General features: G+C 43.9%; 2 protein-coding genes and 1 pseudogene across 6 annotated transcripts in view; 1 reads left to right on the top strand and 2 right to left on the bottom strand.

The window, feature by feature from the left end:
* Nucleotides 1-2,555, top strand: part of si:dkey-174m14.3 (uncharacterized protein LOC563117 homolog) — a 62,695-nt gene extending 60,140 nt beyond the window's left edge. For all 4 annotated transcript variants that reach the window (XM_041865793.1, XM_041865791.1, XM_041865792.1 and 1 more), the window contains one exon: nt 62-2,555. In XM_041865793.1, the coding sequence (XP_041721727.1) occupies nt 62-1,555 (1,494 nt within the window). In that variant the 3' untranslated portion in view covers nt 1,556-2,555. The remainder of the gene's footprint in view (nt 1-61) is intronic.
* A 355-nt stretch (nt 2,556-2,910) lies between these two features.
* On the bottom strand, nt 2,911-4,919 carry LOC121552125 (annotated as a pseudogene).
* Nucleotides 4,920-8,861: 3,942 nt separating this feature from the next.
* On the bottom strand, nt 8,862-18,766 carry crip2l (cysteine-rich protein 2-like). 2 transcript variants are annotated; one of them, XM_041865602.2, is made up of 8 exons: nt 18,628-18,766; nt 13,519-13,613; nt 12,919-12,976; nt 12,570-12,698; nt 12,337-12,405; nt 12,047-12,141; nt 9,889-9,946; nt 8,862-9,749 (listed from the first exon to the last, which is right to left on the bottom strand). In XM_041865602.2, the coding sequence occupies exons 1-8, from the start codon at nt 18,665-18,667 to the stop codon at nt 9,673-9,675; spliced, it is 621 nt and encodes a 206-aa protein (XP_041721536.1). In that variant the 5' UTR covers nt 18,668-18,766; the 3' UTR covers nt 8,862-9,672. The 2 variants fall into 2 exon arrangements, with proteins under 2 accessions (XP_041721536.1, XP_041721535.1); XM_041865601.1 differs by lacking the exon at nt 18,628-18,766 and adding an exon at nt 18,195-18,439.
* Nucleotides 18,767-21,022: the final 2,256 nt, after the last annotated feature.

The following is a 21,022-nucleotide window of genomic DNA, read 5'->3' as shown; positions in this document are numbered from 1 at the left end:
TCACGGTCTGTCTCTGTATCACTTTTATCTATACCTCACTGTCTCTCTCTCTCTTTCTCAGTTGCCTGCTGAATTCCAGGAACGCGTGACCATGCACATGGAGGGCACACCTCTTTGCCACTCCGTCCCCTCCTCCGTCATTGCCAAGGTGCTGGAGAAGCCCGACGAGGTCTGCAGCGGCAGCCAAGCCTCCAGCTCGCCTAGCCCCCAGCCCCAGGACCAAGGCTTCCTCCTGGACACCCTGGACAGAGGTGAGCGCCTGGGCCTCCGGGCGGCCTACAAGTCAGACCTGTACAGCAGCGACACGGCTCTGTACTGCCCGGTCGATCAGAACCGTGAGCGCAGGCCAAGCATGGACCTCCATGGCCAGAGGAAGCTGCTCTACGGGCCCCAGACCTCCACAGATAGTAACCCAGAGGAGGGTCCCTTGTTGGGGCTGAGGTCTGGCTTCTCCCAGGAGTGCTTTGCCAAGTTCCCCACCTCTCTGGGCCCCACCTCAGGCAGCTCCTACTCCAGCTTCAGCGGAGGGGGCTCGGACGACAACAAGGGCAACGGCCCACCCAGCAGCACGGCCTCCTCTCCCCACCACCACTCCCTCTACATGGACTGGAGGAATGGGGGAGACTATGAGAGGAAGAGTGACTCCTCCTGGGAGAGGGACAGTCCCGGTGGTGGCGGCTTCGCCAAAGTCCACACTGTCTTCCAGCAGGCCGGCGAGCATGGCGGAGCACACCACCAGAACGGCAGCTCGCCTGTCTACAGCCGCACCATGTCCTCATGCTTCAGCGAGCCCTACGAACCCCTCCCTCCTTCCTCCTCACCAAGCGTTGTCTATGGAGACAGCCGCCGCGGCAGCACGCTGGTGCCCGAGGAGGAGGAGCTGATTGGCCGCTGGAGGCAGCTGAGTGTGGAGGACCTGAGCGCCCACTCGTACCACTCGCCCGGCCGGGCCTCGCCCTACAGCTTCTCAGAGCAGCACTTCTCAGTTCGGCCCGCCAAGATCCGCCTGGGACCCCTCTACAGCAGCTTCCAGGAGGGGGCAGACTACTACCACCAGGGAGGGGTAGGACCCATCATGGAAACCCCGGTGTGCTTCTCCACGCCCAGCCCCCAGTGCAGCCCTGTGGGGGGCCTCCGTCAGTCCCATCAGTCCCACAGCCAGCAGGCCCACCAGACCCATCTCTACCGGGGCAAGGAGGACAGCCAGGAGTCAGAGCACAGCCACTACCACTCAGCGAGCTCCAAGGACAGGGAGGGCAGCGTTGGTGTAGCAGGGGCCGTGGGAGGAGGTGGAGGGCAGAACAAGGAGTACGAGGACGTCAGCCCAAACAGCTCCACTGAGTCCCTAAACCAGAGGTCCCTGGAGATGGCTGCCGAGCTGCAGCAGCACTACCAGTCCGAGATGCAGCACCCTTCGCCTCCCCAGGGCAGTCCACCACCGCCCCCGCTACCACCTTGTCCCCCTCCCCCGCAATACCAAACATTTGGCACGTTAGGACTCTCCAGAAAGGACAGTCTCACCAAAGCCCAGCTGTATGGAACACTTCTGAACTGAGAGAGGAAGGGATTCTCGTCCTCTGACTTACTGGTATTTCTCTTTCTCCATCTCTTTCCCTGGTGGGATGTGAGGTGAGAGGTCTTGGTGAATCCAGCAAAACACATTGATTAGTGTGAGTCTAGCTGTTCAGTTGAAGGACATTCATTTAGATAGGACATGTGGAAGATACAGTAGGTTAAGCATGAATTCATCAGATTGTTGCCACAGCTGTGACAAACTGACAAAAGTGTGTTTCGTATCACTACAATGAATGTGTAAGATTGTCTGGGTCAGGTGAATTGACAATTAATTACTGTGCCAAATGAGTGAGGACTATAGGAAAAGACTGCTACCTTTGGTACATTTGGTACATAAAACAGTTGCTCCATGTGGATAAAGGAAGTATTTCAAGTATAAATATATTTAATTACAACTACAATAAATTAGTGTTCAAATATATATTTTGTATGTAGCTGCATTCAAAAGAAAGTATAAAACTGATGATTGTAAAGAAATTACTACAATTCCATCAGATGTGAACACCAACACATTGTAAATATGTCTGGTTAAGAGCATCTGCCAATCAATGGAATGTTAAAGATTCAGAAGGCTGTCAAAACTGCACATTATGATTTGTTTATTTTCAATCACAGGCTGAAAACTGTGCTGCATTTGCGCAGAGTAAAATATGTATGACCAATGGGGCATGGGTCCATTGATTAGTTCAGTTTTTGCTTTGACAGGATTTTTAAATATCCAGAGCACTTAAAAAGACCGCTCTGTATATATTATTTTGTTACCGATGGACTTCTTTTGAGATGTAAACATTTGTCTTACCCGTTGATGTTAGTTTTGCTCTATAACCCTTGGAGAAGTTTTGCTGTCCCACTCTACCTCAGATTCTCATGCCCATACCCCCATCAAGCAACCACAATCCTGTTTCTATCACACAATGATGCATGTTTCTATATTTCTGTTGTGTTTCATTTAACCTAATAAAGCACAAACTACGCATTTAGATGCTCCAAGGTTTGCTAAACTGTTTTAGTGTTGGTGTGTGTGTGGGAGATAATAATTATGTCATTAGATTGCAGAAACACTATTGTTTTAAAAGCATTCAAATCAAACTGTGTGTGCGCACATACACACGTAGAGAAATTATCTTTGGATTGTCGACTATTTTGTCAATGTATAGCATAAGCCATACCTCCGCATTGACATTCAAAACACACTCCCCCTCTCACTCACTCTGTAGCGAAAAGGGAATTACTTGAGAGATTACATCTATCCAGAGGAGGGAGCCACCACAGCATCAACATCACAACATCATCCAACTGAATCTGAATCTCATTGTAAACTTTATTGTTCCCGTCCATCCATTCACAGCAGAAGGCAACGCATTTACAATTCAAACACTTCATGAGAGGAAAACTGGATTAGGCAACACAACACAACCAGTCCCCTATCCCTTTTTCCCACTGCCAAATGCATGATGCAGTATGCATGAGCTTAGCTGCCTTAGCATTTATATACAGCTGGTGAACTAGATACCCATTTGCTTGCTTTTCAAACCACTCTGGGGATATTTCGATAGCACTATAACCAAACATGTAAGCACTCGTTAAAAGCAAATATGACAGTCCAGCTTCCCTTTGATAATCACTACTAGAAATTAGCTCCCCTCCACTTTGATTGTGTGAACTTGTGATTCAGTGAACACTGTTGAAGAAAGTACAGTACATATATTCTAGTAGGTTCCTATGGGAACTGGGATACTTAGTTACACATTCATGGAACACTGCATGTAGACATTTTCAATGGATCTTCTCTGTTTCACAGGCACATTGCTCACATTATTAGTACTCTCGGCATGCACAGCTCCAATCCCACTCCCACTCCATCCACACAATATTTGCACATCTCTCACAGATGCGCATACACACACACACCACGGTTAATTAAAAACAGTGGGAACTTTACCCACTGATCCCAGTTCCAATGAAATCCCTAACAGTCTCAATCAATCATCCCCCAATTCACTTGATTCACAGGGAAAAGTCTCTCGGATCGTCTCTAGAAGAGAGTCTGGATCCCAGCTCTCTTATTGAGACTTGATCCCCAACATGCTTTCACTCAGGTCCCACAGCCTCTTGGCCGCGTGATCGTCCGTTGCCTTGGGCATCAGCTCCTCCTCCTCACAGTTAGCGAAGCACTTCCCCGCCACGCCCTCCACGTCGGGCAAACACGCCTGGTAGAGCGGCTTCTGAGCGCCCTCCAGTGGGCTCTTGAAGAAGGCCAGTGAGGCCAGGTAGAAGAGAGGTTTTGCCAGGAAGGGGATGTGGATGTGCCTCCCCAGCCTGGTCCTCACGATGCCTGGGGTGAGTGCATTGACCGTGACCCCCGTGATGCCCTCGTCTTCCAGGCACCGGGCCAGCTCACGGGTGAAGAGAAGATTAGCCAGCTTGCTCTGGCTGTAACAGAACGCTTTGTTGCAGCTGCTCTCACTGTAGTGGTAGTGGAAGTAGAACATTTTATTATCCCTCAAGGAGAAACTCATCCATAGAAACACAACAGACATTACACAAGGGTTGTATTCATAAGGCACCAAATGGAAGAAAACTGACTGAAACAGGAAAGGACTAATCTGAACTCTTGTCAAATAAGAAACTATAGTTTTTTCATTTTCCTTTGCAAACTGGTTTGATACGGTGTGTACTAATGAATAGGACCCAGGTAAAAACACAATATACACAACATAACATGAACAAACCACACCTGTTGAGGTCTTCGAAAGTTAATGCTGCCATACTTGTAGAGCTTGGAGGAGACCACCACCACCAGCTGGGGGAGGATCGCTTGAGAAGGTCCAGGAGGAGGTAGGTGGTTGATCCCAGCTGCATCTTGAAACCCTCCTCAGTCTTGGTGTAGGGACACTGGTAGATGCCTTCGTTGTTGATGAGCAAGTAAACTTTTTGTTCTCTCTAATGGGGGGAGACAGAGGCACACATATTGTATGATTAGCAGAGGGGTTTTGTTTAATGGTGGCTGGATGACTGTGTCATGTTGGTCTCTATATATCTCAATCTCTATCATTTGTAATAAACTACAATCAATACAAGTGATTTCCAGTGAAGGAATTGTAATAAGAATAACTAATCCCAGTACTGAATTTATTTCAAACTGAATTGATGTTGTTAGCTTGTAAACAAGTACAAAGTGACTGTGTACGCACGTGACTGTTTCAGCACGTTGGACAGCTCACCATGGCGCACTTTGAAAGGTGACCTTTATTATAAAACACTGGAGGTTGTGCAGCTTCCCGGCCACGGCCTTCCCTATGCCACTGTTTGCTCCGGTCACAATGACCGTCTTTCCCCCCCATCAATCGGTCGGGTACCGGAGCAACTCTACCACTTTCTTCCGGGGGAAAACATTTGGCGGACAATGAGCAAGATTCCACCAACGACAACAGTGGCCACAAGAATCGCAGCTGACATTTCAGCGAGGACTTTAGGTTTCACTTACAAAACATATATGCTTGAGCTAGGGAAGAACAACAACATCCACAAGCCTTTGCAGTGTTTTCACATGGCCATGTCCTGGTGACACCATGCTACATAAGAAATAGTCGCACCCTGCTGGTAGACAATGGTCTGTATTTGTATTGTATTTATTATGGATCCACATGGTAGCAGCTACTCTTCCTGGGGTACAGCGAAGTTAAGGCAGTTATACAATTTTTTAAACATTACAGTACATTTCACAACAGATTTCACAACACATTAAGTGTGTGCCCTCAGGCCACTACTGTACTACCACATATCTACAACACAAAATCCATGTGTACATGTGAGTATAGTGCATATTATCATGTGTGTATGCATGTGTCTGTGCCTGTGTGTGTGTCTCTTCACAGTCCCCGCTGTTCCATAAAGTGTATTTTTATCTGTTTTTTTAATCTAATTTTACTGCTTGCATTAGTTATTTGATATGGAATAGAGTTCCATGTAGTCATGGCTCTATGTAGTACTGTATGCGTCCCATAGTCTGTTCTGGACTTGGGGACTGTGAAGAAATGTCATGTGGCGTGTCTTGTGGGGTATGCATGGGTGTCCGAGTTGTGTGCTAGTAGTTTAAACAGACAGCTCAGTGCATTCAACATGTCAATACTTCTCACAAACACAAGTAGTGATGAAGTCAATCTCTCCTCTACTTTGAGCCAGGAGAGATTGACATGCATATTATTAATGTTAGCTCTCCGTGTACATTTAAGGGCCAGCTGTGCAGCCCTGTTCTGGGCCAATTGTAAGTCTGTCTTTGTGGCTCGTGACCACAGGACTTGACAGTAGTCCAGGTGCAACAAAACCAGGCCCTGTAGGACCTGCCTTGTTGATAGCGTTGTTAAGAAGGCAGAGCAGCGCTTTATTATGGGCAGACCTCTCCCCATTTTAGCTACTGTTGCAGCAATATGTTTTGACCATGACAGTTTACAATCCAGGGTTACTCCAAGCAGATAATTCTTCTCAACGTGCTACATTTCCACATTATTCATAACAATAATTAGTTGAGGTTTAGTGAATGATTTGTCCCAAATACAATGCTTTTAGTTTTTGAAATAATTAGGACTAACTTATTTCTTGCCACCCATTCTGAAACTGACTGCAGCTCTTTGTTAAGTGTTGCAGTGATTTCACTTGCTGTGGTAGCTGACGTGTATAGTGTCGAGTCATACATAGACACACAGGCTTTACTCAGAGACAGTGGCATGTCATTAGTAAAGATTGAAAAAAGTAAGGGGCCTAGACAGCTGCCCTGGGGAATGACTGACTCTACCTGGATTACGTTGGAGAGGCTTCCATTAAAGAACACCCTCTGTGTTCTGTTAGACAGGTAACTCTCGATCCACAATATAGCAGGGGATGTAAAGCCATAACACATACAGTACCAGTCAAAGGTTTGAACACACCTACTCATTCAAGGGTTTTTCTTTATTTTTACTATTTTCTACATTGTAGAATAATAGTGAAGACATCAAAACTATGAAATAACACATATGGAATCATGTAATAACCAAAGAAGTGTTAAACAAATCAAAATATATTTTATATTTGAGATTCTTCAAATAGCCACCCTTTGCCTTGATGACAGCTTTGCACACTCTTGGCATTTTCTCAACCAGCTTCACCTGGAATGCTTTTCCAACAGTCTTGAAGGAGTTCCCACATATGCTGAGCACTTGTTGGCTGCTTTTCCTTCACTCTGCCGCCTGACTCATCCCAAACCATCTCAATTTGGTTGAGGTCGGGGGATTGTGGAGGCCAGGTCATCTGATACAGCACTCCATCACTGTCCTTGGTAAAATAGCCCTTATACAGCCTGGAAGTGTGTTGGGTCATTGTCCTGTTGAAAAACAAATGATAGTCCCACTAAGCCCAAACCAGATGGGATGGCGTATCGCTGCAGAATGCTGTGGTAGCCATGCTGGTTAAGTGTGCCTTGAATTCTAAATAAATCACAGACAGTGTCACCAGCAAAGCACCCCCACACCATAACACCTCCTCCTCCATGCTTTACGGTGGGAACTACACTTGCGGAGATCATCCGTTCACCCATACTGTGTCTCACAAAGACACGGCGGTTGGAACCAAAAATCTCAAATTTGGACTCCAGACGAAAGGACAAATGTCCACCGATCTAATGTCCATTGCTCATGTTTCTTGGCCCAAGCAGGTCTCCTCTTCTTAGTAGTGGTGAAGGCCTGATTCACACAGTCCCCTCTGAACAGTTGATGTTGAGATGTGTCTGTTACTTGAACTCTGAGAAGCATTTATTTGGGCTGCAATTTCTGAGGCTGGTAACTCTAATGAACTTATCCTCTGCAGCAGAGGTAACTCTGGGTCTTCCATTCCTGTGGCGGTCCTCATGAGAGCCAGTTTCATCATAGCGCTTGATGGTTTTTGCGACTGCACTTGAAGAAACGTTCAAAGTTCTTTACATTTTCCGGATTGACTGACCTTTATGTCTTAAAGTAATGATGGACTGTCGTTTCTCTTTACTTATTTCAGCTGTTCTTGCCATAATATGGACTTGGTCTTTTACCAAATAGGGCTATCTTCTGTATACCCCCCCTACCTTGTCACAACACAACTGATTGGCTCAAATGCATTAAGAAGGAAATCAATTCCACTAATTATCTTTTAAGAAGGCACACCTGTTAATTGAAATGCATTCCAGGTGACTACCTCATGAAGCTGGTTGAGAGAATGCCAAGAGTGTGCAAAGCTGTCATCAAGGCAAAGGGTGGCTATTTGAAGAATCTCAAATATAAAATATATTTTGATTTCTTTAACACATTTTTTTGGTTACTACATGATTCCATATGAGATATTTCATCATTTTGATGTCTTCACTATTATTCTACAATGTAGAAAATAGTAAAAATAAATAAAAACCCTTGAATGAGTAGGTGTGTCCAAACTTTTGACTGGTAGTGCACGTTTTTCCAACAGCAGATTATGATCGATAATGTCAAAAGCTGTACTGAAGTCTAACAAAACAGCTCCCACAATCTTTTTATTATCAGTTTCTCTCAGCCAATCATCAGTCATTTGTGTAAGTGCCATACATGTTGAATGCCTTTCCCTATAACTGTGAAATAGCATTGTATCTGGTCGAACACCATTTTTTCCAAAATACTACTAAGGGTTGGTAACAGGCTGATTGGTCGGTTGTTTGATTCAGTAAAGGTAGCTGAATGATTTTTGCTTCCTTCCAGGCCTGAGGGCACACACTTTCCTGGAGGCTTAGATTGAAAAGATGACAAATAGGAGTGGCAATATCGTCCGCTATGATCCTCAGTAATTTTCCATCCAAGTTGTCAGACCCAAGTGGCTTGTCATTGTTGATAGACAACAATTATTGTTTCTCCTCTTCCACACTCACTTTACGGAATTCAAAATGACAATGCTTGTCTTTCATAATTTGGTCAGTTATGCATGGATGTGTAGGTTTAGAATTTAATGTTGGAATGTCATGCCTAAATTTGCTAACCTTGCCAATTAAAAAAACATTAGTTATATCAGTGGGTTTTGTGATGAATGATCTGATTCAATGAATGATGGAGCCGAGTTTGCCTTTTTGCCCAACATTTCATTTAAGGTGCTCCAAAGCTTTTTACTATCATTCTTTATATAATTTATCTTTGTTTATCTTTATATCATTTATCTTTGTCTGAGTTGTAGCCTACACTGTAACTACCAATATGTAACAGGTTCCTGTAAATAACCCTTCTTACATTTTTCCCCAAATATGACACAAAACAACCTTTCATGTTCTCACAACTTTATTGTAGAAAACCTCTGATGACCCCTGTTCTTAAGTAACACACCTTTGGTGCACAAAGACCCAAAGTACAAAACATAATCAATCACCAACAATAGGCTAACAATAATGCACATTCCTAGTATGCTCTATCTATTTTGTCTCTACACTATCATCCTGACACAGGGTGAGCTTGGCAAGAACATACTGAATAGGCCTATAGCGGATAGCTTGGAAATCATCATGACAGTTGTGTATGTCATGTCTTTATAGGTGCACAGACAAATTACATTATTTTCAGGGAATGAAAAACAGTAGGCCTACCACCCCCTCATCTTTCCCTCACTACGTCTGTGCTGTATTGTGTCGAGTCAAACCATATGGTGGCTTTCATTTAATACACATTATACTGTACATCTTACACACAATTCTGTTGATTTGGCATCTTGGAGAGACATGAACAATGAGGAAGGAGTCACCGATGACCCTACTGTACATTCCACAGGGGAGAAGTTAGCTATAAAGATTCATTTCAATACAAAAAGTAGAGGTATATAAACAATATCGAAATACAACAGAACATTCTAAATATTTATCATGTATTATTTGACACTTGGTTTCTGTAGATGCTGAATAACCTAAAGGAGACTATAATAAATAGTTCATCTGGCAGAGTAGAAAGTGTAGGGACAGGTTGGAAATACAGATAGGGTGAGTCTATCTAAGACTGGTGATAGTAACAAGGCATGAGGTGAGTGAGCTAATGTTGAAGCGGTCTGGCTGGAGGTGGAGGTGGTGGGGGGGTATGGGTAGACTCAAGGCTGGGCCTCAGTCTCTGCCTCAGCGCTGGGTTCATCGTAGATGTAGCTCCCAACACCTCCAGTGTTCACCCCTGGAAGGGAGCAATGGACAAGATACATCTGAATATGGTGATATCTATGAAATATATGAATACATGTAAAGCATAGCAATTGGGTGGTTGGTCTTTCATATGGTTAAGATGAAGAAAGTCTTGAGTGAGTATAGCATACCTTTGGGCCCAAACAGGGTGGCATAGCACGGTTTGTGGCAGTAGGGCTGCCCATCATGCTGAAACAGAATGGAATTAATATAATTTACTGTACCCAGACACTTCCTGCCACATGCATTATAGGCCTATGTATATATCTACGGCCATAGAAATAGAATTACTAGAACTGCACTATGCTGCACTACCACTGTAAATTGTACATTTTATAAGTATATTCTTAGTACATTCTCTGTACATCTTCAACTGTACATTTGTATACTCTCCTATCATGTGTAATTGTTCTTTGTTTATTGTATTTATATTGTATGTACTGTATGTAGATTATGTGTAATCCTTTTGTCTATATGCTGTCTATCACTAGCAGCACCTTCTCAAATTCAGAGTATGTGAAAATGTCATTCAGATTCCCATTCAAGTACTGTAAACGTTCTGTGATGGGTGGACCGGCGGCCGTGGTCTAATAACAGTATATTTACAGTTGAAGTCGGAAGTTTACATACACTTAGGTTGGAGTCATTAGAACTTGTTTTTCAACCACACTACTTTGTGCATGACACAAGTAATCTTTCCAACAATTGTTTACAGACAGATTATTTCACTTATAATTCACTGTATCACAATTCCAGTGGGTCAGAAGTTTACATACACTAAGTTGACTGTGCCTTTAAACAGCTTGGAAAATTCCAGAAAATTATGCCATGGCTTTAGAAGCTTCTGATAGGCTAATTGACATCATTTGATTGAATTGGAGGTGTACATGTGGATGTATTTCAAGGCCTACCTTCAAACAGTGCCTCTTTGCTTGACATCATGGGAAAATCAAAAGAAATCAGCCAAGACCTCAGAAAAAAATGGTAGACCTCCACAAGTCTGGTTCATCCTTGGGAGCAATTTCCAAATGCCTGAAGGTACCACGTTCATCTGTACAAACGCAGCCGTCATACCGCTCAGGAAGGAGACACGTTCTGTCTCCTAGAGATGAACGTACTTTGGTGCGAAAAGTGCAAATCAATCCCAGAACAACAGCAAAGGACCTTATGAAGATGCTGGAGAAAACAGGTACAAAAGTATCTATATCCACAGTAAAACGAGTCCTATATCGACATAACCTGAAAGGCCGCTCAGCAAGGAAGAAGCCACTGCTCCAAAACCGCCATAAAAAAGCCAGACTATGGTTTACAACTGCACATGGGGACAAAGATCGTACTTTTTGGAGAAATGTCCTCTGGTCTGATGAAACAAAAATAGAACTGTTTGCCCATAATGACCATTGTTATGTTTGGAGGGAAAAGGGGGTGCTTGCAAGCCGAAGAACACCATCCCAACCGTGAAGCACGGGGGTGGCAGCATCATGCTGTGGGGGTCCTTTGCTGCAGGAGGGACTGGTGCACTTCACAAAATAGATGGCATCATGAGGAAGGAAAATTATGTGGATATATTGAAACAACATCTCAAGACATCTGTCAGGAAGTTAAAGCTTGGTCGCAAATGGGTCTTCCAAATGGACAATGACCCCAAACATACTTCCAAAGTTGTGGCAAAATGGCTTAAGGACAACAATGTCAAGGTATTGGAGTGGCCATCACAAAGCCCTGACCTCAATCCTATAGAAAATGTGTGGGCAGAACTGAAAAAGCGTGTACGAGCAAGGAGGCCTACAAACCTGACTCAGTTACACCAGCTCTGTCAGGAGGAATGGGCCAAAATTCACCCAAGTTATTGTGGGAAACTTGTGGAAGGCTACCCGAAACGTTTGACCCAAGTTAAACAATTTAAAGGCAATGCTACCAAATACTAATTGAGTGTATGTAAACTTCTGACCCACTGGGAATGTGATGAAAGAAATTAAAGCTGAAATAAATAATTCTCTCTACTATTATTCTGACATTTCACATTCTTACAATAACATGGTGATCCTAACTGACCTAAAACAGGGAATTTTTACTAGGATTAAATGTCAGGAATTGTGAAAAACTGAGTTTAAATGTATTTGGCTAAGGTGTATGTAAACTTCCGACTTCAACTGTATATGGCTCTGCTTCCTGCCTTCACAGAGAGCACAGACAGGGCATCTCCTTAAATCTTTCTATTTGTTATCCTTTCTCCCCTCCCCACATCTCCCGCTTCCCTACCCCTTCTCCCCGTCTTCTGTCTCTCACCTCTGCGTGGCTTCCCGGGGCAAGGGTCTTGCAGCACCTCTCACAGCGCAAACAGGGTCGATGCCAGTCCTTCCCCAGGGACGTTACCTTCTCAGCTGCACACACAAGCACACACGGAAGCGTACGCACGCACACGCACACACACACACAATTTCAGACATACTGTATCACCATGGAAACAACATTCCTCTAGTACTTCCAGTGGCCAGCCACCATGTGCATTGTAGACACCCACTCACATCCACATAGGCACATACTAAATGACATGGACAATAACATAACAGGCTTACCGAAATACACTGTCTTGCTGCACCTTGGACATTTACTGGGCTCTCCAGAAAAAGTTGAGAAGCTTGCAGCTGTGTCAAAAAGAGATGGAGAAGAACAGGATTGTTACACAACCAGTGGTCAAAATACACTGAATACCCTCTCCATATGGGATAACACATGACAGTAGCTCTATCTCTCTTTTTTGAGTTTGTCCTTCTCTATATCTTTCGTTTTTTTCTCTCATGTTCCTTACCCTTCACTGGGCCTCTGGCGTGAGCTTTCTTCTCCTCAGGTTTGGCCTCTGTTTCCGTGGAAACACTGGCAGTTGTATCGTTGACAGGAGCCTCGTAGACATAAGAGCCAGCACCTCCAATGTTCACACCTACAGCGAGAGGCTTCATTACATATTGTGCGAACACATTAACCAACGCAGTTTCCTTTTATAAGACTCTGGAGAAGATTACTGCGATTAAACATTTTATAAGCTAACTGTAAGTCGCTCTGGATAAGAGCGTCTGCTAAATGACTAAAAATGTAAAAATGTTTAAGCACATAAAGCACAAAACAAAATAATGGCTGGCCATAAAGTTGATGTATTTCACCTTTTGGTCCAAAGAGGGCAGCATAGCATGGCTTGTGGCAGTAGGGTGTTCCATCATGCTGTGAACAGAAAGAAAGACAATGAGCAAAAGTATCTAGGAACAAATCCATTGGACTGTGTTGGGGTGAATTGTGGTATAAACTCAAGTAAAAATACCCCTATAACATATTGACATCCATTCTAGCATTGAGGGCTACATGACTGAATTGAGTTTAAAATGGTTGGTGTAGCTTTGGGGGGATCTTTTAAACAAACATGCCACAAATAAGAGAGGAACCCAATGGATTTCAGATTGCACTGAACACTACACATAAAACCACATACTTTAGTAGCCTGTATGAACCTCAATAGAAGCCAATCCTCTCTGTTCGTAACTGGCCTAGCCTCCTGTATAGTACTGTACAGTACCCATATTGATGAATAGGCTATGTCAGAATACCGATACTCTCCCCGTGATGCCCTAACCCTCTCTAACCCTCTCAGAGATCTATGGTAACAGAGCCAAAATGTCTGCCTAGTTACTCCTCTCTATTGTACACAAAGCCCCCTGCGGTTGTCCTCTGACTGTCTCTGTGTGGGGGAAGCTACTGACTCCTCTTACCTCAGCATGGCCCCCTGGGTTCAGGGTCTTGTTGCAGCGCTCACATTTCAGACAGAACTTGTGCCAGTCTTTCCCCAGAGATGTCACCTTCTCCGCTGGGGGGAGGAGAGAGAGAGGGGGGGACAGGAAAGGGACATGTTGTGGTTGCATTTAAACATTTAGATGTGGTTGCATTTACACATTTAGAGTATGAGATGCTAGAGTGAGCTAGTTCGGTAGGGAAGAACATTTCTCTGGTGGTTGGATTGTGTTGGTCATTCATTTCTTTATCAACCTCAACTGCACCCGGTCCATTGCCTTCTGAACGGAAGTCTGGTTATCTCCGTTGTACAGAGGAGTAGATTCTCTTTTATGTTGATTATCATGTTATATTGATTCCACCATTTTCTCCACATCTCCATTGTGCCTCCAGTCTTTTCTGGTCAGTGTATCTTTTGGTGCTTTGCACCCGCTGTGCCAGACTTACTCATAGGATGAGTCACCATTGTAATTCAAAAGCCTGTTTCATATCTCAAATCCCAAAGCCTCTGCCCCACTTCTGTCTGTTCCGCCTGGCCATCATTCTGTCAGACACACACTCAAACATACACACACAGGCACGCACACACACCCACTCGCACACATTGGCACGCACGCACTCTCACAATCTGCCTACAAATTAGACTACAGTCATTATGCTACAAATGCTTTCTGTAAATCAATGTCTAATGCCTGTCCCTGGCTGCTGTGGGATTGCAAGGAGAGAGTGAGGCCATATAAATGATAGAACAAGCTACTCAATTAGGCTTTTATCTCTAACCTCTGTTAGATATAGCCCAGAATACCGAGGCAGGCCACATGCCTCTGGCACACCCAATCTGGCGACCTGTCACTAATGTAAGATACAGTTAAGTGGGAGGCAGTGACCACATAGTCAACTCGGCAGACAGACAATAGCCACTTTGCTTTGAGAGTCATGAGAGTCTGTCCCTGCAGGGTGTTCTCTCTCCCTCTCTCTCTCTCTCTCTCTCTCTCTCTGTCGGTCTCTCTCTCTCTCTCTCTCTCTCTCTCTCTGTCGGTCTCTCTCTTTCTCTCTCTCTTGTTCTCCCCCTCTACCTTTCCCAACTGCACGGATGGCATGCAAGCATGCACACAAACACACACACACGCACACACGCACGCACACACAGTAAAACAGAGAGAGTAAACGAGAAAGAGATAAAGACAGAGTGAGAAAGTGAGAGAAGGCTGTGGGGGTTGTTCAGTCTAAATAATGAAGGTTGATTAGAGGGATTTTGTTTGCCCTCTGGTACAATATGTGATTACGTCTCATCCTGTATCTGTTGATGAGATCCATCCAGTGGCAGTGTGGGAGCAGGACTCCATGGCTGGATCCCAAATGGCACCTTACACTCTTAGAAAAAAGGGTTCCAAAAGGGTTCCTTGGATGTCCCCATAGGAGAACCCTTTTTGGTTCCGTAAAACACTCTGTGAAAAGGGTTCTACCTAGAACCCAAAAGGGTTCTACATGGAACCAAAAAGGGTTCTCCAAAGAGTTATCCAAGGGGACAGCCGAATAACGCTTTTATGTTCTAGATAGCACCTTTTTTTCTAAGAGTGTATTCCCTATTTAGTGCACCACATAGGCAATAGGGTGCTGTTTGGGACACAGCCTATAACTGAAAGTCAGGGAGGATAGAGGATTATTATCAGTTTTCATGGACAGGAACAGCAACACTAAATGACACATGAAGTCAGTACAGTTTCAGAGATATGGCTGATGATGATTATGCCGCGACCCAGATTAGAGTGTTAAAATGAGAGAGGAGAACTTGTGGGGGCTAAATCAAAGACTAGGAGTTACGTAACGTACATCAAACATCATCTAAACTCCCGAGGCAAAGGGACTCAGAGAGAATATGCAGTATTTCATAATGAGAGTGGGAGTAGAGAAGTAAACACTGCAGATTTAGCAGCCCTCAATGATAGCATCAAAGCAGACACGGACTAAAGGAACTAGGAGCCTAAGGGGCAGTGTGTGAATATGCGAATAAACACAAAGAGAGTGGCATTGCCCTCTTTATTGGTGACACGCTACACAAGTACGGGTCAGAGGGAAAATTCTAAGGGACCTTCCATAAGGGAAAGTATTAAGATGCTAGACAGTAAGCAGATTTCAAGTAATATCCGGTATTCATTAATTAATTAATTCATTACCAGATAGAATGCCCAAGACATTGCCCATTTGGGGCTAATTAGGTAAGAAGAAACAGATGCTTCAAGATGAGTGAAAAGTGTTGCAAGGAGGTTTCCAGAGGTTTTATTCTGACGCACTGCCACTGACAATCATAGGCCCACACTTACTGTTTTAACTCATGAAAAAGAGTGTAATATAGTCTAAGAAGAACGATCAAAACAATCTCTTTCTTTCATTGTTTTTTTTTACTATGGTGTATAGGGGCCTACTTTTTACAGGGGAGTGGGAAACAAATAACTGACACTAGATTGAATCATGTATGACATAAGCAGCCAGGTCTGGTAGGCCATTATGAGAGAACATGTTGAATCGGCTTGTCCTTTACAGTGTCTTGGACTCACATGCACACTCTGCCATTGGTTTGGTCGGTCGGCTGGCTCGCGCGCCATTTCCTTCTTAGGGAGCTGTCCATGCCAGTTAGCGCTGAAATCGGATTCCTATTGTTCTCCAGAGATACACTATATATACAAAAGTATGTTGACACCCCTTCAAATTAGTGGATTCGGCTATTTCAGCCACACCCGTTGTTGACAGGTGCATAAAATCGAGCACACAGCCATGCAATATCCATAGACAAACATTGGCAGTAGAATGGCCTTACCGTCATAGGATAACACCTTTCCAACAAGTCAGTTCGTCAAATATCTGCCCTACTAGACCTGCCCCGGTCAACTGGAAGTGCTGTTATTGTAAAGTGGAAATGTCTAGGAGCAACAACGGCTCAGCAACAAAGTGGTAGGCCACACAAGCTCACAGAGCGGGACCGGCAAGTGCTGAAACGCGAAGCGCGCAAAAATCGTCTGTCCTCGGTTGCAACACTCACTACCGAGTTCCAAACTGCCTCTGGAAGCAACGTCAGTATAAGAACTGTTTATCGGGAGCTTCATGAAATGGATTTCCATGGCCAAGCAGCCGCACACAAGCCTAAGATTACCATGCGCAATGCCAAGCGTCAGCTGGAGTGGTATAAAGCCCACCATTGGACTCTGGAGCAGTGGAAACTCGTTCTCTGTAAAGTTTGGTGGAGGAGGAATAATGGTCTGGGGCTGTTTTTCATGGTTCGGGCTAAGCCCCTTAGTTCCAGTGAAAGGAAATCTTAACCCTACAGCATACAATGATATTCTAAACGATTCTATGCTTACAACTTTGTGGCAACAGTTTGGGGAAGGCCCTTTCCTGTTTTAGCATGACAATGCCCCCGTGCACAAAGCGAGGTCCATACAGAAATGGTTTTTCGAGATCAGTGTGGAAGAACTTGACTGGCCTGCACAGAGCCCTGACCTCAACCCCATTGAACACTTTTGGGATGAATTGGAACGCCGACTGCGAGCCAGGCCTAATCGCCCAACATCAGTGCCCGACCTCACTAATGCTCTTGTGGCTGAATGGAAGCAAGTCCCCACAGCAATCAAATCAAATCAAATCAAATGTTATTGGTCACATACACATATTTAGCAGATGTTATTGTGGGTGTAGTGAGCAGTAATGTTCCAACATCTAGTGGAAAGCCTTCCAAGAAGAGTGGAGGCTGTTATAGCAGCAAAGGGGGGACCAACTCCATATTAATGCCCATGGTTTTGGAATGAGATTTTCAACAAGCAGGTGTCCACATACTTTTGGTCATGTAGTGTAGGCCAGGGCAAAGTCAATCCATCACACAGATGCGACAAATTAATTATTTATATGGAAGGTAGGGCCTATCTATCAGCGCAGCAACATATTAGCCTATGCCTAATTAATTGGCTATCTCAATCTCTTTATTGTGCCAAGCAGCTAGGCTGGGTATCTTAAATCTTTTAAAACTAAGAACACATTCCCTGAATAGGCCTACTGTAAACAGTCTCGGTTAAGGAGAAGATATTGCTTTTAAATCCATCTAATAGCCATCAATGGGAAAGGCTGCTTATGTCATTAATCTGTGGACAGATGTTTTCACACGTCTGCAGAGCAGGTGAGGGCCAATATTTTCACTGTTCTGACCGATGTATAGGCTAGCCAATACACGTGGGACATAGGTTTCCCATATGTCCTCATGAAGGAAGAAATGATCACACCTCCTTGCATGGCTTAAGCAACACAAATACTGCATAAACAGATGTAGGCTATACAGTCAGGGCCTAATTGGTTTAACCTATATATAGGCACGCTAGGCTGACGCCGCTGACCAATACCTAAAGTAAATAGCCTACTGGTTCATTCTAATAAAATAGATCAAAGGCAGTACAATTGCCAATTAGGTCTACCCCAATCTGTAGGGTAATATTGTCTAGGCTTACTGTATAATTATAACGTGACAGTGTGCTTATATTTGAGAAAACAATAGCTGTAACGGTGTCTACAATTGCCTAAGTAATTAGGCCTACATAGCTCACTCGGGGGGTTTTCACACACTACAGACATGGGAGGATAGGCTATATGATCATATGAAAAATGCACTTACCAAAATAAACCGTCTTGTCGCATTTAGGACATTTCGATGCCATGTTCCATATATTCTGGACTAATGCCTAGAGATGAGAGAATATGATATCCTTTTTCTTTTTAATTCAGCAATTTGAGTCGACGATTTCCCCCCTAGATTTTATTGATGGGCAAGTGGAAATAGCAGGCAGCATCCCTTTACATTATTCTGCTAAATTTACATAGCCCCTCCTCTATGATGACGTTAAGCTGCTGATTCTGGCCCCGTCCCAATACTGTTGATGGCTCCCTTGGCTACTGCACAGCAGACCAGAACCTAATCCATGAGGACAGAGATTTAACATAGATGTTATACACATTTGAACCAAATTATACCCAGTAGCAGCAGTATATCTGTGGTTGTTTTTTTTATTTGCGAGCCAATTTTAAATGTGACATTACAGCAGGCTTACCGTGAATAATTTCCATGAGAGACGATGTCATCACTTCCATATCAGGTGTCCCTATATTTGAACTTGATTAATCACATTGGAACCTAACAGGGACAGTTCCCCTACTCTCCCACTTCATCTTTCAACACTGGACATCTCTGTTTGTTTCAGCTTTATGCGGTTGTTAGGATACGCTCTTATAGGCCTACCCCTGTGCTACTTAGACAGAATGTTAAGTGATGCTCTACAAGTCCCAAGGATATTGTAGGTTACTGTAGATATTGTAGGCTACTGTAGATTCTTGGCATTCATATAATGTACATTAGATATCTGCTACAAATGATCTTGAATCCCAAAGAGACTAATCAGTCTAATCCTTTTGTGGTCTCCTTAAAAGTTCAGACTGACTCTATGACATGATTTGTACCTGTCCTTACAGTCACTACAGTTGTTAGAGTTGTTACCAGGGGCGGACTGGGACAAAAATTCAGCCCTGGCATTTCAGCCACACCAGCCACACTGTGCGCACCCCCGCTACTTACACACAGTCAGTAATGCTACTGACACATAACATAGGCAATTATAGTATATCATTTCTCAACTTTTACTGTACCAGTGACTGCTGAAAAAACATAGTCCTTTTCCTTTTTTAATCAGCTCTTTTTAACCAGCTCATGGAGAGACAACTCACCACTATAAATGTGCCTCTGTTGCCCCCCTGTTGTGCAGTCTGTCTCTGCATCTTCTCTGCGGTCACTCTGTCTCTGTCTGTCCGTCTGTCTGTCACTGTGTCTGTCTGTCTTTGCTTCTCCTTGTACTCCTCTGTTGTCACTCTGTCTGTCACTCCTAAGTGGTAATTGTTATTATATATAGAGCCAACATATTAAGGAACTGGCAATACATCTGTGTCTCTCTGTTTTCTTCCTACCTCCACTGCACTCACCTCTGAGCTGTCTCTGCTAAGCCTAGCATCCTTTACTACAGTACTGGTACCAGAAGAGCAGGGGACCACACTGCCTGTGCTCCAGGAACGTACAGTGCCTTGCAAAAGTATTCATCCCCCTTGGTGTTTTTCCTATTTTGTTGCATTACAACCTGTAATTTAAATGGATTTTTATTTGGATTTCATGTAATGGACATACACAAAATAGTCAAAATTGGTGAAGTGAAATGATAAAAATAACTTGCTTTAAAAAATGCAAGAAAATAAATAACGGAAAAGTGGTGCCTACATATGTTTTAACCCCTTTGCTATGAAGCCCGTAAATAAGATCTGGTGCAACCAATTACCTTCAGAAGTCACATAATTAGTTAAATAAAGTCCACCTGTGTGCAATCTAAGTGTCACATGATCTCAGTATATATACACCTGTTCTGAAAGGCCCCAGAGTCTGCAACACCACTAAGCAAGGGGCACCACCAAGCAAGCAGCACCATGAAGACCAAGGAGCTCTCCAAACAGGTCAGGGACAAAGTTGTGGAGAAGTACAGATCAGGATTGGGTTATAAAAAAATATCAGAAACTTTGAACATCCCACGGAGCACCATTAAATCCATTATTTAAAAATGGAAAGAATATGGCACCACAACAAACCTGCCAAGAGAGGGCCGCCCACCAAAACTCACAGACCAGGCAAGGAGGGCATTAATCAGAGAGGCAACAAAGAGACCAAAGATAACCCTGAAGGAGCTGCAAAGCTCCACAGCGGAGATTGGAGTATCTGTCCATAGGACCACTTTAAGCCGTACACTCCACAAAGCTGGGCTTTACAGAAGAGTGGCCAGAAAAAAGCCATTGCTTAAAGAATATAATAAGCAAACACGTTTGGTGTTCGCCAAAAGGCATGTGGGAGACTCCCCAAACATATGGAAGAAGGTATTCTGGTCAGATGAGACTAAAATTGAGCTTTTTGGCCATCAAGGAAAGCGTTATGTCTGGCGCAATCCCAACACCTCTCATCACCCCGAGAACACCATCCCCACAGTGAAGCATGGTGGTGGCAGCATCATGCTGGGGGATGTTTTTCATCGGCAGGGACTGGGAAACTGGTCAGAATTGAAAGAATGATGGATGGCGCTAAATACAGGGAAATTCTTGAGGGAAACCTGTTTTGGTCTTCCAGAGATTTGAGACTGGGATGGAGGTTTACCTTCCAGCAGGACAATGACCCTAAGCATACTGCTAAAGCAACACTTGAGTGGTTTAAGGGGAAACATTTAATGTCTTGGAATGGCCTAGTCAAATTGACTGCAAGAAGCCCAAACAGATATAATATTTGACAAAACATAATAATTTCAAACCTTGCTTACATTTGTATATGATCACGTGTCTCTTTTATGCGTGAAAATACATTTTACATTTACGTCATTCAGTAGACGCTCTTATCTAGAATGACTTACAGGAGCAATTAGGGTT

This window comes from Coregonus clupeaformis, chromosome 36 (assembly GCF_020615455.1).
Source record: "Coregonus clupeaformis isolate EN_2021a chromosome 36, ASM2061545v1, whole genome shotgun sequence".
NCBI classification, from domain to species: domain Eukaryota; kingdom Metazoa; phylum Chordata; class Actinopteri; order Salmoniformes; family Salmonidae; genus Coregonus; species Coregonus clupeaformis.
This window is presented reverse-complemented; position numbering and strand designations above follow the sequence as displayed.